The 18,938-nt window shown below is 38.0% G+C and overlaps 1 protein-coding gene and 1 long non-coding RNA gene across 2 annotated transcripts; both read right to left on the minus strand.

Moving 5' to 3' along the window:
• Positions 1-4,287: 4,287 nt before the first annotated feature.
• Positions 4,288-12,670, minus strand: LOC126210505 (uncharacterized). Its single transcript, XR_007540687.1, has 3 exons — positions 12,577-12,670; positions 4,514-4,686; positions 4,288-4,405 (listed from the first exon to the last, which is right to left on the minus strand). It is a non-coding gene; the product is annotated as an uncharacterized LOC126210505 (long non-coding RNA).
• Positions 12,671-16,352: 3,682 nt separating this feature from the next.
• On the minus strand, positions 16,353-18,738 carry LOC126209828 (THAP domain-containing protein 2-like). Its single transcript, XM_049938960.1, has 2 exons — positions 18,413-18,738; positions 16,353-16,934 (listed from the first exon to the last, which is right to left on the minus strand). Exons 1-2 carry the CDS (start codon positions 18,563-18,565, stop codon positions 16,353-16,355), a joined length of 735 nt encoding a protein of 244 aa, XP_049794917.1. The 5' UTR covers positions 18,566-18,738.
• Positions 18,739-18,938: the final 200 nt, after the last annotated feature.

Genomic DNA, 18,938 nt, shown 5'->3' on the forward strand with positions numbered 1-18,938 from the left:
GCCTTGGAACGACCTCCCAATCAACCACAGGCGAGGGCTCAGCCCCACTGCGGGCAGCAACCGGGGCAACCACAGCGGCAGACCGATCTGGGAACAGACGGGACGAGGTTGACATCCCCGTGATACCCAAGTCCGGCTCCCCACAGTGGTGCCCATTGGCAGCAGCCTCAAGCTGCGCGACCGAAGTCAGCGCCGCTTGCAGCTGTGAGCGAAGGGATGCCAACTCAGCCCTCATCCGAACACAGCAAGCACAGTCCCTGTCCATTCTAATCGATGTTGAACAACAGTTACTGAAACACGAGTCCGTGCCTAGATAACGCAAGGGAAACACGCAAAGAATGTATTAACTAACCTGTACAAATGCCTAACGACTGCGCTACAATCTGCCTGAATTTACGATTACAGTAACTAAAACTCGAAATTACACCTCCTATACGAAACTCACACGCAATTTAAGTAAGAATCTACGAAGTAAACACTAAAGCGCGATGCTACACTCTCAAATACTATAATACGCCCGAAATTTATGAATTAAACAATGCAAGTACCCAAAAACATGCAAAGAAATTAAGAATTAAACTATGTAACAAATAAGTAAGCTAGGGGTATACGACTTGCTGCTGCAGCTGCTTATCCAACGGCGGCAGGGAGTACACTGGCTGTGACCAACCGACACTGGCCGTTCAAAACAAAAACAGAAGACAGCTATAGTCCGCGTATATCGTCCAAGTTTCTTTTATTTATTTTTTATGCAAAACTACTTTTCGAAACAGTACTCCCCAACTGCTTTCGAGATAGGATTTCGTCTCAGTATTTAAACACACCGCTGTTGACGGGACATGAAGTTTAAATGGTACATTCAAACAAAAATATGTCTTTGCTTGCTTTAATGCCGACGATTTGGTTGAGGAACCCACAATATGTCTGAGAATGTGGACACATAGGCAATGTTTGGAATACATTCCATGAAAAATCGCTGACGTCAAATGTACACGTGTATGTAGTCGTAGACAATATGGCGCTCTAGTTTTGCAGGGCTGATCCCGAAAGCTGGTTCGAATCTTAGTAGTGGAAGGGCAGATCGTAGAGCGAAGACTAAGGTCACCAGAATTTGAACCAGTGTCCTGGGTTACTTCCTAGCCTCTCTGAAGTACGACATGGAGTGGGGCCACTGTTGTTAGATTAGGTATACCTTGTCCAAGCTCCATAATGCGGAGATTCTGAGAATTGTAGAATTAATGAAAAAAGAAAACATAATACACGTTTATAAAAGAAGAGATAAGGCAATTTTCCTTCCAGAGATCCTAAATGAAATGGTGCACATTCAAATAAATCTTAAAACATTTTAATCTACAGAGGTAATAAATTTTTATCACAATGCATTTCAATCTGTGATACACTTATGTAGTATGATAATGCTTATGCTATTGTAGCCGTGAATCATCAAACAGAAAATCAGTTGACAACACTTACTTACATTGAGCGCATTACAGTACTGAAGATGTGCAAAAGTAAGAGTCTACTTAATACTACGTTATTTGGTATTATAAATTATATATGCTTCATTTAGTTCTATTAATAAATTCGTCAGTGTAGTCGAGGATATTGTCTCCTAATAAATCCTTTAGGCTACTTTTAAACTAAACTTAACAGTAGCTAATATTTTTGTCATTGCCAACCAGTTATTGAAAATGTCTGTCGACGCCTTTCTGGACCAAAGTAAGTAACTTCAGGTCCTCGTGAAGATTATTCTTATTTCTAGTACCGATTGCATGAACAGAGAGTTAGTTTGGAATAGATAGGCGTTATTTGCGACAGAGTTATTTAAGAACTAAATGTATTGAGAAGATGCACTTAGTACGCCCCGTTTCTTGAAACAACGGCTGCAGAACTTTCTTGAGTACACAGCACAAATAATTCGAATCACACGCTTTTGAACGTCATCTTGGAATGAAAGTAGGCGAATTATGCTCGCTTCCTCCACGTTGCTAATGTATATCCGTTTAGGCGCTTTATTGGTTCTGTGTTATGCTCCCCCGCCCCCCTCCGCGCCTTCCGCCCCAATACAATGTATTGTCAAGTACAAGCCCTCCATCACTGTTTTGAGTACTAGTAGTAGAGTGTTTGGAAAACCTCATCTGGTCACTTTATGGGCGCTGTGCAAGTGTAGTTGGATAGCGAGGCTGCCACATAGCGGAAGTCCAACCTACCCGATTCTCTTTCAGGACAGATTACCTACCCTGTGCCTATGAATCCCCTCTACTCTTTATTGACAACGGAGATGACAGGAAAAAGAAATGGTAAGGATGGGCTTGCCTACCTACCTGGTTTGGATGACGAGAATGGTCACCCAAATAAAAGCCACAAAAATCGAGTATATGCAACAGAGATGGACTTCTGCGAGGAGTCCTCCAGATTCAGAGCACGCAAACCTCCTCGACTGCAGGGACAGTGATTTTATTAAGGCATTCGATGCTGTCGGTAGAGGGATACGGTGGAGAGTTAAGAGCAAAAGAGGATATCACAGTTAATAAACTTTAAAGAAGTGCAGTTTTAGACATAGACCACAAACGAAGTAGTTAGACAAATGTACCGTATTTCACTCACACATTTATTTAGATCACGCAGTCCTGAAACTGAAGGAGCCTTTCGACGGGCGAATTAAGATTAACAGAAACTCCCGCTTGAATTGTGTTTTATCTGCAGACACACCACGCTGGTAGCGGGGAATGAAGATGACCTACAAAGGGAAAGGCGTTAGGTATGCTTTGTGAAGAGTTTCGTTTGACAATTTCAGGAAAGGAAACATAATCAGAGTACATATAGGAAAACACCGCGTGAGGAGAAAAATTATTACTAATAATAGAATAATAGAACAGGTAAAACGTTTTTGTTATTTAGTTGCAACATTACATATGAGTATGACGAAGAAGTAGAGAAGAAATTAGCAAAGTATGAAGATACATGTGGAACAATAAACAGATGTCTAAAAAATAAAACCAATAAAGAAACAGGACTGAAAATTAGTATGATAATGGCAGTCCCAGCGCTTGTTTATAGCAGAAATTCGTGAGTTATAAATAAAGGCAAAGAAATTCGCATACAAGCCACACAGATGGATTTCAAAGATCAGTAGAGCGATGCACAAGAGCCAAAAGATTTCGAAACTCGGAAATAGGGAAGAAATTAATATACTTAATGGCTTCAGTGAAATAGAATAAAATAAGAGAAACAGAAACGAACATCTGAAAACAATGACTGGAGAAGGAATACCTCTCCACATATTAAGATTTAACCCAGCTGAGACTAGAAGTCAAGAAAGACAGAGGAAGCGGTAGGTGCTATAACAAGCAAAATAAAAAAGGCATAATGCTTGAAGCGAACACGATGGTAAAGCTGTAATCCCAAGAATCAATGGGTCTTGAATCTGGTTGTCATCACATTATTGACGTATATGAGAGGAAACCGCTTATAAGTTCTGAACCACGCATAGTGTGTTTTTTCAAAGAGTAGAGGAAGTTATTGGTTAGGAACCATTATTAATGTCCATGGAATTGATAAACTACGAACAAAGCAGAATTGTCATCTGGTAATATTCCTAACGAAAGGTCATTAATACACACTAGCAAAAGTAAGGGCTGTAAGATAGAACCTTATAGGGTGCCATACATACAAGTGATTAATCCCCAGTTGCATGATGGATAACAGTTTAATACGTGATTCTTTCCTACTGGCACCCTTCGTTTCCTGACGGAGAGATACGATCGGAATGATTTTGCTGCATCTTCAGATACACAAAAATATTTTAATTGACTTAAAAAGATATTATGGATCACACAGTCAAACACCTATTATAAATCAGGGAATATACGAGAAACTTACAATCATAATCAGAAGACGCAGAAGAAGGGCACTGTAACCGTGTCCGAATCGTGGGTTTCTCCAGTACAGCTTCTTGCGTTATAAAGCTGCACCATACTCAAAAACTGTTGTTGTTCGTATGTTACTTAGGGGAAATAAAATTGGCGAGTTTCTTGATTCTATAAAAAAAATGCAAGCATTTGTTTTCAATCTCTTCTTTCCCTTCATTTCATACTTACCTATAATGACACGACACGACACAACACAAACAGCCATCTCAGTCAAATGTGGAACAAACGATATATTTGATATAATCTAATGTATTATGTAATGGAATCAGACGAAGCTGAAAAATGAGAGCAACTCAGTTAGGAATCTGTCAGATAGTTTAAAAGAATAAGACAGGCATATAGCTACAAATTTTACCATTTGAAACACATCTGGACCTTCATCAAAATCTACTAAGGCAAAGAACAGCTTATTCGAATAGGTCTGTGAATAACGGAAAGAGTTTGCAACAATTTGGAATTCATCATTGGCATGCCTGAAACACACAAGAACATGCAACAAAATTTTATGATTATGTTGAGTACTATATTACATTAAATATAATGATGTCAAAGGAAGTAAATGCAGAAAAAAATTTAACTACCTGCAAATTGCACATTGTCTCTGTGGTGCCATTGCTGTAAACATGACAATTACAGAATAATTTCGAGGCGTTGCTTTAACAAAATCTCGAAATCTGTTTCCATTGAATCGTATGACAGATCTCTTGAGATTCATATCAGTCAGTTGTTGAACCCTCTCTCCCAGACTGAGAGCCTGTAAAATGAAAGGAGTTGAACACTGAAGATGCCACAAATAATTTAATATGTAGGTACTCACACAATTTTTGAAAATCTCCTACTGTTTTGTGTGTATGTACAAGTAGAAGCATATTGACTGGATGATATATCACTCCTCTTTCAGAACTTTGCGACATCCTGTCCCCTTTGTGTATAGTATCTCTCACAACTCTGAGTAATAGATTACTTTCCACTGAAATTTGTAAAAGGTTAAAACTACGAGTTGAGCTGGGATTCTAATCTGACCTTTGCCTTTCGCATGTAACATGCACAATGAAACACACAAACATATCACAAAACAAACTATATTCTGGGCAACCGCAGCTGTTGAAACGCATGATGTTGGGTCATTCCATGTCAAGTCACCCAGGCCTTGACACCAACCATGTCAGATTTTGATGAAACTTGGTACAATTACTTCTTTTATCATCCTGAAAGCACTTGTAAAATTTTTTTGCTCTATCTCTTATAGTTTTTTTTAATAAATTTTTAAAGTTTTTAGATTTGGCATTGTTTCAGCAGTCGGAAATTGTAACTTAACGTGTCCTCACAACTAAAAAAATTTGTATATTAAAGAATACTCAAGATATCAGTATGAAATTTTGGAATAAGTTTGTGTATTATATCTAAATGTTAAAAAAAATTACCATAAAGATATATTAAAATCTTCCAAATGAAAAAAAAATTTACAAGGTTTTTTTTTTTTTTTTTTTTTTTAGCTAACGGATGTTTAGTTTTACAAAAACTGCAATATCTAGAGTCTCAGACCTGATAGAAAGCTCAAATTTGTTTTAAAATACTCTTAATTGTATAGGCTATTAGATAAAAGAAAAATTATGTTGGCTTTTTAACCTGTTTAATAGTTATCTAATTTTTAAAATAATATTCATTATATTTTAAAAACAAAAAATACCAAGTGACTTAGACACCGAAAATAAGTTTTTGTCTTCTTGGAGTAGCAATGTACACTTGGATTTTGTTTTGTTACTCCTGTGTTTTGAAGTAAAAAATTATTACAGTGTTAAATAGTGCTTGGATAGTATTTTATTAAGTTCATTCGAACTCTCAAAAAGTACTGTTACTTAGTTTACAGAGATTCTTTTCCAATATCCTAGAAAAGTAACCAGAACAGTAATCAGACCAAAAGTGAAATCAGTATGTCAGATACTCAAACCTGTAGTGTAGGGTTATTTAAAAAATCTGACTGTTTCCAAACAACCTACACACCTTCAAAAAAGTTACAACCAGTATCAGAATTGAGTGAGGAAGAAAAAGATTTGATCCACTTACGATCTGGAATTAATCTGTGTGAATTTAAGAATATATGTTCACACCACTGCTACTACTTTTTAAATGTTTTTGAAAAGTATCAAACAACATGTGTAGACCCACTAAAAAAACACAAAAATCCCATCAAAAAATCGCTGAGAAGTGTAGGCTTGGATCTTTCTAAACAATTACTGACAAAAAATATTAGCATAAAACCCAGACAAAAGCTTTGCTCAACATGCCGTAACTTTTGTGAGGAAAAATTAAGAGTTGAAGTCAATGAAAGTGAAACAGATGATGAAGTCATGGTTGAATTAGAATCACTGGAATCCAGAAATGAATCCCTCGTACAAACAAACATTGCTCTTGATTATTTAGGTTTAACACCAATAAAGCTTCATGGCTTGTCAGAACAAAGTAAAGGGTCTTATTTTAAAAGGAAGGTTAGCAGTATTGAAAAGACTGCAAAAAAGGCGGTTTCAAAAGCAATAAAATATGATGCACCAAGTTCTGATGATGACGAAGAAGATAAAAGTGTGGTTGAGAAAGCAAAGGATTTTGATGTAATGATTTCTCTTATGAAAGAGAAGATTTCATCTGTTGGGAGGTCTAGAAAAATCCAGATTCTGACCTTGGCTCCAGATTCTTGGAGTCGAAATAAAGTGATGAAAGAATATAATGTAAGTGAGTACATGGTGCAACAAGCTAGAAAGCTCAAATCTGAAAAGGGTATTTTGGAAACTCCTGGTCCAAAAAAAGGTAAAACTCTTTCTGAAAATACAGTAAGACTTGTAACAGATTTTTATGAAAAGGATGAAAGTTCCAGAGTGCTACCTGGAACGAAAGACAAAGTAAGTGTTCAAAAGAAAATGTGTACATGCAAAAAAGACTCATTTTGTGTAACTTGAGAGAATTCTATTATTATTTCAAATAGGAGAATCCCGAGGTAGAAGTAGGATTTTCAAAATTTTGTTTCTTGAGACCTAAATGGTGTATCCTTGCTGGTGCTGCAGGCACACACACTGTATGTGTATGCAGTATCCACCAGAATGTTAAACTATTACTGGATGCTGTGAAAATTTAAGAATCTTATAAAGACCTAATTAAGATGCTTGTGTGCAACACAGAAAACCAAAACTGCATGCTACATCATTGCAACAGCTGTCCTGCAAATACTGCACTAACAGAGTGCTTAACTGAAAAACTAAGTGAATAGATTTAGAAGAAGAAATTGTAATCAGTCAGTGGGTTAACACAGACAGGGCAGAAATGATCAGTCTATCAGTGTTGAAGACTACATTTCTTTATTGGTTAGGTCATTGGAAAAGCTCACCCCGAACTCGTTTATAGCAAAATCCCAATCAGCAGCCTTTAAAAGATTGAAAGAAGACCCACCACCCAAAACAGCAACTATTGTGATGGATTTCAGTGAAAATTATTCCTTTGTTATACAAAATGAGATCCAAAGTTACCACTGGAATAGAGGTGGTTGTACTCTACACCCAGTTGGAGTTTTTCTAAGAAATGAGGAAAACAATGTTTTTGTTTCCAACCACTGTTTTATTAGTGATGACGAAGAACATGACACTGGTTTTGTTAACTTTGTACAAAAAGAAATTACAAAGTCGCTGTCATTACATCATACTGACATTGACTCAGTTCACTACTTTACAGATGGTTGTGCTGGGCAGTACAAAAATAGAAACAGTTTTAAAAATTTGACTGAACACTTGAGAGACTGATTTGAAGGCCCAACACTCTTTTTTTGCAACAAGTCATGGGAAGTCAATTTGTGATGGCCTAGGAGGAACTATTAAAAGAATTTTAAGGAAAGCCAGTCTACAGCTTTCAGACAAAGAACAAATAATGACAGCAATCGATGTGTATAAGTTTTGTGAAAAAAATATTGAAAACATTCATTTTCACTTTATTGACAAAAAAGAAGCTGATTTGCTACGGTTAAAACTAGAAAAATGTTTTTCAGCAACCCGAACCATTCCTGGAACAAGAAGTTTTCATAACGTCAAACCACTTCCAACAAACAACCTTGAAATTAGAAGGACTACAGATAGTGTAAAACCCTCCTTAGTCTTTTCTTTCCATTCTTCTTCTGATTGGGTTCGTGTTGAACCATCCATAAGTAGCTATGTGGCTGCAAATTATGATGGTAACTGGTACTTTGGACTGGTAAAAACAATATTCAATGATGAAGAAGATGCAGAAATTCTATTTCTACATCCTTCAGAACCTGCTGCATCATTTTATTGGCCTGAAAGAGAAGATTCCTGCATAGTGCCTTTGGAGCACATAGTCAGAGTAGTAGACGCACCTCAATCAAGCGGCACTGGGAGAATGTATTACTTCAAAAAAGACTGTATCAAAAGAACTGAAAGCTCTTGGATGAAGTGGAAAAACAGTTTGAATCAGCATTAATGTTTATTAAAAAGACAAAATTACTCAAAAAATTCAATGTTTCAAGCAATCAGTTGGGTTATACATAAGTGTCGTAAGTATCTTTGTACATAATTCTAATGTAATCTACTATAATTAATAAACATGTTAAAAAAGCCATCATTATTTTTGTTTTATCAAGTAGCCTATATGTTTAAGAGTAAATTAAAACAAATTTGAGCATTCTATCAGGTCTGAGACTCTAGATATTGCAATTCTTATAAAACAAAACATCCATTAAAAAAAAAATACATATATATTTTTTTCCATAGAAAATATTAATATATTTTAATAGCATCATTTTTATCTTCAAATAAGTATAATAAATAAACTTGCTGCAAAAATTCATGATGTTATGTAAAAGAGTTTTTAAGATAAGCAAATTTAAAGTTTTGAATACAAATTAAATTGACCATTTCCGAAGGTTCAGAAAACGCAAAACATAAAAACTTTAAAAATTTATAAAAAAAAAACTGTAAGAGATACAGCAAAAAAAAATTGCAGGTGTTGTCAGGATGGTATTAGAACCATTTGAACCAAATTTCATGAAAATCTCAGGAGGTGGGTGTAAAATTTATTTTTTATTGGGTGATTTGATATGGAATGATCCTGTTAGGAGTACTTCCTAACATTATGCATCACAAAACTTTGGTAACGACAGTTCTGTTGTTAATCGTAGTCTTGCAGGGTGACTAGTCCAACTTCGGGAAAAAATATAAATCCTTGTGAGTTCCAGGTACGGGGAGAAAGATGGCATCATAAGACGTTCCTGATATTTATGGTAAGTGGGAGGGATAGGGAGGACTGGTGAGAATCGATAATTTATGTGGAATAATATTCATATAATTAATATCGGGCTACTTTGAAATACTAAGTGTTTTAAATTTTGCAATTTATATAAAACTCAATAACATTAAATTCCAATACTAGGTTGAAAACACAGAATTCCCTGAGGTTTTACGAAATTCCCTGAGATTTCCCTGATTTTTTGAGGTAAAACATGATTCCCAGTTTTCCAGAAGACTTGCCACCCTGTCCCTAACACTGTATTAATCTACACTCCTGGAAATGGAAAAAAGAACACATTGACACCGGTGTGTCAGACCCACCATACTTGCTCCGGACACTGCGAGAGGGCTGTACAAGCAATGATCACACGCACGGCACAGCGGACACACCAGGAACCGCGGTGTTGGCCGTCGAATGGCGCTAGCTGCGCAGCATTTGTGCACCGCCGCCGTCAGTGTCAGCCAGTTTGCCGTGGCATACGGAGCTCCATCGCAGTCTTTAACACTGGTAGCATGCCGCGACAGCGTGGACGTGAACCGTATGTGCAGTTGACGGACTTTGAGCGAGGGCGTATAGTGGGCATGCGGGAGGCCGGGTGGACGTACCGCCGAATTGCTCAACACATGGGGCGTGAGGTCTCCACAGTACATCGATGTTGTTGCCAGTTGTCGGCGGAAGGTGCACGTGCCCGTCGACCTGGGACCGGTCCGCAGCGACGCACGGATGCACGCCAAGACCGTAGGATCCTACGCAGTGCCGTAGGGGACCGCACCGCCACTTCCCAGCAAATTAGGGACACTTCCTCCTGGGGTATCGGCGAGGACCATTCGCAACCGTCTCCATGAAGCTGGGCTACGGTCCCGCACACCGTTAGGCCGTCTTCCGCTCACGCCCCAACATCGTGCAGCCCGCCTCCAGTGGTGTCGCGACAGGCGTGAATGGACGGACGAATGGAGACGTGTCGTCTTCAGCGATGAGAGTCGCTTCTGCCTTGGTGCCAATGATGGTCGTATGCGTGTTTGGCACCGTGCACGTGAGCGCCACAATCAGGACTGCATACGACCGAGGCACACAGGGCCAACACCCGGCATCATGGTGTGGGGACCGATCTCCTACACTGGCCGTACACCACTGGTGATCGTCAAGGGGACACTGAATAGTGCACGGTACATCCAAACCGTCTTCGAACCCATCGTTCTACCATTCCTAGACCGGCAAGGGAACTTGCTGTTCCAACAGGACAATGCACGTCCGCATGTATCCCGTGCCACCCAACGTGCTCTAGAAGGTGTAAGTCAACTACCCTGGCCAGCAAGATCTCCGGATCTGTCCCCCATTGAGCATGTTTGGGACTGGATGAAGCGTCGTCTCACGCGGTCTGCACGTCCAGCACGAACGCTGGTCCAACTGAGGCGCCAGGTGGAAATGGCATGGCAAGCCGTTCCACAGGACTACATCCAGCATCTCTACGATCGTCTCCATGGGAGAATAGCAGCCTGCATTGCTGCGAAAGGTGGATATACACTGTACTAGTGCCGACATTGTGCATGCTCTGTTGCCTGTGTCTATGTGCCTGTGGTTCTGTCAGTGTGATCATGTGATGTATCTGACCCCAGGAATGTGTCAATAAAGTTTCCCCTTCCTGGGACAATGAATTCACGGTGTTCTTATTTCAATTTCCAGGAGTGTATCATGAAATTTCATGACAGTGTACAACCCACAGTATAGTAGAAGGTTCATTTTGGAAACAACTCCTCGGCTGTTGCTAAGTTGTATCCTGCTATATTTTTTCCTTCTAAGAATGCAAGTCCAACAAAATAAGTTGAAGAACTTATGTGGGAATTGAATGTGTCGAGTTACAGATGATGGAGGCTTTGAGTTAGGTTCATGTACAGATGGCTCAGTTGTAACGAACATTACCAACAAAATGTTAAGATCTAGGTTTGAGACCCAGATCCGCACAGATTTTGAGCTTGGTTGAATGTTTAATTACAGTGTACACTCCAGTACAGGGTTAGGTGTAATGTTCTAGCTACCTCCATATATGGAAGACACACAACTCGCAGTAGGCCTATAGGATTCCTACTACAAAAAAGTTGAGGCTATCACCTATTCCACAGAACTTATCAAAAGGTGATAGTAGGCCTGCTTCTTTATATATACACCTAGTATACAATCGTATTACACATTGACCGACAGAGCGAGGTGGTGCAGTGGTTAAAACACTGGAGTCGGATTCGAGAGGACAACGGTTCAAACCCAGGTTCAACCATCCTGATCTAGGTTTTCAGTGATTTCCCTAAGGCACTTCAGGCAAATGCTGTGATGGTTCCTTTGAAAGGGCACGGTTAACTTTCTTCCCCATCTTTCCCTAACCCAAAGGGACTGATGACATCTCTGTTTAGTCCCTCTCCCAAATCAATCAATACTGGCTTACTGTACCATCTAGTAGCAAGAGGGTACCAATAACAGAGCTGGTGAAGGAGGAACTCTTATTAGACTTGTGGAAAGGAGGAGGGTGTGGAGACAAAGCACATTATCTTATAAAATAAAACAAGACCACTGAAAACTGACATTTATTTGTTATCGAACATACTAATGTGGGCACACTGGACTTAACGAAGATTAGTGAGGAGGAGGAGAGGGGGGGGGGGGGGGAGAGGAAAAGTGGTAATTGCTTTCCCATGCCCCTCAATAGGGTACATCTTTGCCTAGTACGCATCAAGCCTATAGGATGTTTTTCCTATTACATTAGTGATGGCGCAGTGAAAGAGATGATATTTATAATATCTGGAATACTTGATACTTTATCATAATCTTTAAATTCTTTTGTGATTGGCATATACTGGCTGCATGTTTGATGTTGGTATTGGAGATTAGAGTCTTCTGTTTTCTGTATAGTTGTTCGTTCTGCATAATCTGTCATCTAAATGAGATAACTTGGATGCCCACCCGGTCATTACAATTTACGTACCTACGATTATAACCACACAGAGCAACGGAGCGTCAGGTACATCGACGATACAGCATCGAATGACCATGCGCATTAACTGCATTAACACTACAAAACCACTGAATTTGGTAATTTAGCAAGCGAGATATCAAAGCCTGAAAGGATATCGACATATTTTGATCTCAGGATTCGACTGTGTCTACGTGTATGCGTGAATCCATGTAGTGTGTGTATTAAAGGGCACACTCTGTGATTCTGGTCACGTTCCCAACCACTTAATCTAATCTTCGATGAAGTTCAAATAACACACACAAAAAAATATCTCCCGAAGGAAACGAGGACATGGATCGAAGGTGACAATGTCAGCATGGGTGAAGCATAGCTTTTGTGTTCTGTTATACATACCTCTTTTTTTCCGTGCTTGAGCCTCTACCGAATGAACAACATATATTGCTCCTATAACACATACTATTATTATTTTTGAACACTTCATGTTTCCGGACTGATGACCACAGATGTTAAGTCCCATAGTAATGGAAGGTCTTTAAGTGGGACACTAAAAGAATGCAAATAAAACACTGCACCATAAAGTTTTGTGTAGGAAGAATGCATATGAAAGCACTGTAGCAGAAAAATGGCGATGCATATAGACATTATATTAGGTCACCCTGTAAATTGCAAGTTGGTAAAACTAAGTGTATGTTATGTGGCAAAAATGTGTGAAGTGGTGTTGGAATATGATCTGGTTACATTAATTAGATTAGGTGAGTGAAAAGCAATTGTGACAGGCTTAAGCTTTTTTAATAATCTTTTATAAACAAATATATTCAAAAAGCCAACAGAAGGGCATACCGGAGAGTCCACCTCAGATATTTTTCTCCTCAGCAAAGATGAGCTAACAAGAAGGCACTTTATGGCACAGAGCAAGCATCTATTTAAAGAGCTCAGTAATTAGTCAACCTGAGAATTAGTGGCACTCAATAGTGCTTGTAACAGAAGTGAGAGCTGTTCCACAATTACATTACTATTAGATGAGGAGACCTGCCAATCATACACAAAGAAGGCCATGAAAGTACTGCAAAGCCCTCCCCAACCAGCTTCTCCATTTGTATTGGTAATAAAATATATGCAAACATGATCTACATAAGAAAATGTTGGGAAAACAACAGTTATAACAGCTGCAGAGAAAGTAGTAAACTCAGAAAAAGAGAGGCAATTGTCACAGCATGCACATCTGCACTCATAACAGTGACAGTAGTAGAAGACAGAGGAACACCACAAACACTACGTGAAATCGAAATTTGTCTACCTAAAGAATGCATAAATACTATAGTAGCTTTTTCAACAGTAACAATTAATGAATCATTACAAATTGGCAGATTTCTCACATGTATCACAAGCTAAAGTAATAACTTCAGTATACAAAGAAAAGTGTTGCAGAGAATGTAGAGAACTATAGAGCAATTTTGCTCCTGTCTCCCATTTATCACCAAAACAAACTAACCTTGTTTGCAAAAAAAGTGGAGTCTGCTATAGCACAGTTTGTGTAAGTTTTTCTCAAAATAATAAAGGAAGGTGATCAAAATGGCATTGTCTTGTCATTGTCAAAGGCATGTGCCATGTTGGGCCACGTAACTTTATTACACAAATTAGAAATACTATGAATAAGGCATGCAGCAAAGAAGTGGTTTAAGTCATACTCGGAAAAGCAAGCGAATTGATTTTTAGGTTTCACATACTATAAAAAGATTACTATTGGTCCTCTCTGCCTGCCACACCCCCTCCCCTCCCTCCTGTATGTATCATTCACCAACCAACTTCAACTGAGAAAAAATTAGTGTAAGATTCTTTATATTAAAGATTAATTTCTTTGATAAAAATTTCACGTTAGGCTATTAGTGTTGATAGCTGTTAGCAGCTGTATATTAAAATATTTATACAAACTCTCAGCCATAAGTTGCAATTTGGTAAGTTTGACTAGTTTCAGATTAACCTGAATAGTTCAGCTTAAGAGGCATTTGTTGAGGTAGCAATATTACTGATGACAGGTTTTGTATTAATGATTTAAAAAGAATCTAAGATAAAGATTTCAAAGTTATGTTGTAAGAGTTTGCAGTTTTCGCGGAGTGTTTTTTGAAATTTTTTTTCCATTAACCTTTTTACAGTAGTTGTTTAAAAATATATTGACACCAACCCAAACAACACTTTTCATTATTGCCTGGGATGAATGTCCATTGCAGCATACCCCATCAAATAATAAAAAGTCATTTTCGTGAAGAGTAGCAAGTGCTACTGCACAGGCAATAGCACGTTGATTCGTACAGGCAAGAAAATCTCTTTCATGTTCTTTGAGAAGTTTGCTGATGACAATATAAGTGTAGACAATCATATTTAAAATAGTGTCTGATGGGTATTTTAGTCCTCCATGATCAAGTCTCTGTATCAAACTAAAATGTTCGTTTATTGGCAACTCCTTTTCAATCACAATTTCATTAAGGCAACTCTCACATTTCAGCTTCTTAATCACTGCATGAGCACAGTAGCCTGCAATGAAAGTTAAAGACGTTGCAATATCTTTCACTGAAAGAACATCGTCTTGAGTTACACTGACTTCTATGTCTAATGTGTCTGTTTCTTCAACTTCAGAAAACATAAAATTTTTTATGGCCCCTACTGTGATATTGCCATAGGAAGGAGAACATAAAACTAAAGGCATTACACTTTGAATTCGAAGCTTTTTTTCTGCTTCATAGACTTGTGTCACTGAAACATTGTATTGGGAACCTGCAAGCTGTCTATACTTTCCAAAACGCCGCTCAAGCACATCTGTTTGTAGCTTGGCTGTCAGTAAATAGCTCATACCTAGCTCTTCAGTACAGTATCGAGCAATCTCTACAACGGCATATGTTGTATGCTGAATAGCAAAAAATGTTTCTTTTGTGAGAAACCCACTTGACAAACCTTTTGCTTTCCACACATCAAGCCAGTCTAGAAAATCTAGCAAAAATTGCATAGAAACGCTATCAGTTGTCAACGGATCCATATAAGGATTCTGTTTGTGTTTCCCTTTAAACACTGATTTCACATTCATGACATCAAACCATTTTGTTATTATTCAAATGTATTCTGCTGTTGATGGTGCATGTCTCAAATCAAATTTATCACTAGCTACCTCAAGGCCCTCTGACACATGTCGATTGAATATCTGCAGCACTAGTTTCATGCTCTGTTTTTCTAATGATGTAGGGCAAAGTGATTTGAGAGACAATGTGTGACAATATTTTACTAAAGAACTGGAATCTATGTCATAAATCTGTTTCAGTGTTTTAAAAGAAGCTACAGAAAACTTATTTTTTTCCACTTCTTTTCTAACTGGAAACTGAGGATAAAACATATCTTTACCATCATTTTTTTGGTTCAGCCACACATTTCTTATGCATTTAACAATGTGTATGGCATCAATTAAAAAGAAAAGTGGGCGATTAGGATCAGATGGATGTTTAAAAACTATATTAACAGCTTTATCCAGAGAAAACATTGACATGGTTTTGCTATTGATTTTGTTGTCAGTTACCACACAAAAAATCCTATAGCCTATTAGTTCAAGGCCATTTATTATGGCCAGTAGCACATCGTATAATGCATTAGATGAAATGGTTTTCACCGGTAAAATGTGAACAACATCCCTGTACAAAGACTTGACACTCTGCAACATAAATACAAATGCTGAATTTGCAGCACATTCAGAGTTATATGACATGCCCAAAACACTACCTCCTTTATATTCCAAATAAGAATTTAGATGAATTTCATCTACACTCAAAACAACATTGACATCATCGCTGTTCAAGTACTGAAATTTCTGTCTTGCATAGGACAGGAAATTACTTCCCCCAAGCCTTTCGTGAGATGGATTCACATTAAATTTGCTGCAGATCCTACGCAGAGTGCTTGGATGTGGCATTTTCATTAATGAGCTGCTACGTAAAAAATTGTAAGCATGAGATGAAATTGAAAATAGCAAACAACACAGTATCATAAATGTAGAACTAAACCTATGACTAAATTTCTTTACATTTATGAGACTAACTTGTTCATATATAAAGTCCACCATCTCCTTTTCACTCTCCTGTAAACTGTCTTTCAGCACTCCTAGACTGTCTTTCACTATCTCTACAATACTATCTATAGAAATTTCTGAGTGCCCACAATCTGTGCCTGAAAACTCCTGCAGTACACTGAATTTCATGGATATTGGTTACAATTACAGGAAAAGATCTTTTTCCTAATGTCTTAATTTGTACATCTTTCTTAAACAATGAAACATTTAAATTACTATCTATAACGACAGAATGTGTGATTAATGGTGCTGGATTTCTTATTATCTTTAAAAAACAAACAAAATCACTGTGTTTTTCGATCACACTCCACTCGTTGGGCAAATCCACTTCCTTCGTACGCAACATCAACTCTTCTAAAGAACTGAAGCTGAAAGTGTTTTCATAGTCCTTCTGTAATGCTAAACTATATTGTAACGCTGCAGCTAACTGCTCATTTTCAAGCCTTTGCTTTTTCTCCTCTGGCCCTTCACGTCTACTTTCTTCCTTTGAAAGGTAGGAAGGACAGTTTGGGAGTAGTGATGGAACTGCATCTGGTCTCAAACGTGGTTTGAGAAGGGGGGCTCTTAATAACTGACCAGTCCTTTCATCCACAATTAGTGTTTCCCAAATAACATCATCCTTGTGGAAGTGAACATGACATACCTGTAATTAAAAATGAATAAAAAATGAAAAAGGTGCTTACAACTGAATGTGATGACAATATTAATAGTGTGAAAACAATTTATGAATATAAAGTTAGTTTCTAGTTCTAAAATACAAATAGACTCCCAACTAAAATGCAGAAGAATACTCAAGTGATAAATGTGGCCATGGCATAGTAACTCTATAAAACAATAACACTACAATATCAAAACACATGCAGTTACATGTCATGGCAACAAGCTCTTAAAGAGTTGGTGAAATGAACAAAGTACTTTCCCCATCAAAAATTACAAACATTGACTAATGTTTGTAGCATAATTCAATAACAGTGACAATTTTTTTATAATTTAGCCTTGAAGCTCATATATTCACAAGAGGGGTGGGATTTTTGCTTAATGTCTTGCTCTATTTCCCCCCACCCCACACACACACACCTCGGACACAAGAAAGCATGATGACACCAAACTCACACAGGTGTAATCCATAGAAGCAACTGTGACTCAGTAACAGAATAATAAAAAGTAATTGTCAACACTGTGTAACCTTTAGAACTATGAAATACTTAAAGGTAGTGCTTTTTATCAGATAGACACTGTTTTGCTTTTGATATCAGTTCATAACTTACATAAAAACTGACAGTATGATGAACTAATACATTGCCACTTATGTGCTACCTATTAGGCTAAACATGAGCACACAATTGCTTTCAAGTACTTTAGCTGTGTATCTATAAGACAGCTGTGTAGGCCACTGGCATGTATCTGAAATTCCAGACCCAGAAAGTAAGAATTTGTAAAATCCACAAGTATTTTTTATATGTTTTCACAGTTTCTCCCTTTGCATTTTGTGATGGCCTGTTAATCCATTCATGTACTCATTCATTTTTCCTGTCTATGGTTCACTGTTAAAGTCTAAAGCCTACTATATTCCCTAATAGTAACATTCCTTGCAATGACTTCAAATTCCCACCAATAATTTATTAAAAACAAGCGACTGAGACACTGTTTTTACTTCATTTTCAATTTCTGGGTACACCACATTACTTGTTTTTGAACAGGCAACTTCCTAAAGACTTTTACAGCAAAAAGAAACACTAAATACAGAAGCAGAATACATCGAAAGTCGTCTGTATCTTAAGTGCACGTACTTAATTATAAACCGACTTTTATTCCTAACAACAGGCAGCATAAACAGTAAGTATAAATGTATAGAGATATACTGAGATATTTAACTACGTAAGTATGACTGTGCTTAGGCTATACTGGTTGAACTTGCAGAATACAGAATTCATATAACCTATACCAGCTAAACTGTAGAATTGCCAGGGCAAGAAAACGAAACGCTATTTTCTTCGGCACTTATTCAGTTAAGATCTGATATATTAGTCAAAACATCGCTGACCTTCCTTACTGCATAAGTGCCTATTCTTTGTTAGCACACTTAACCTCTTTTAAGAAATAAACAAAATAAATACTTACTCTTGAACTTGAAGAAGGAGTGAAGTTATCTCTGCGAATACTTGACAACCATTTCTTCCTCGTTGCTTCATCCTCCGGAAATTTAAACACGGTTACTTTTGGTCCACCGTCGTAATTTCCTCTACAATTCGGCACACAACAACGATACGGCATTTTGCAGGTAACGAAATTTTCACAGGCAAGAAAAACAGATCACCAGTTTAGTGCACAGAAACTAAACAACCAAATCACGCACACTAACGCAGGAACACCATTCACTATAATAGTAAACTGACGCGAAACTCGCCGAACGACTATTCACAAGCACTGTTCCGTGAAACTGTTGAAGAAGGGACTATGTGCGTAGCCATCTTGTGACGTCACGCACTACGTAGACAGGCTTTCTTTTACAGGGGGTGCTGATACACCTGCGTCTAGGGGACGCCAGGGAATCGGGTCTGCTGATTGGTTGAGGCTCATGACGTCATCAGGGAGACAGATCGTGTGACGTGTGTAGCACTGACACCTGGTGACGAGAACTGTAATG

Source organism: Schistocerca nitens, chromosome 10 (assembly GCF_023898315.1).
Source record: "Schistocerca nitens isolate TAMUIC-IGC-003100 chromosome 10, iqSchNite1.1, whole genome shotgun sequence".
NCBI classification, from domain to species: Eukaryota; Metazoa; Arthropoda; class Insecta; order Orthoptera; family Acrididae; genus Schistocerca; species Schistocerca nitens.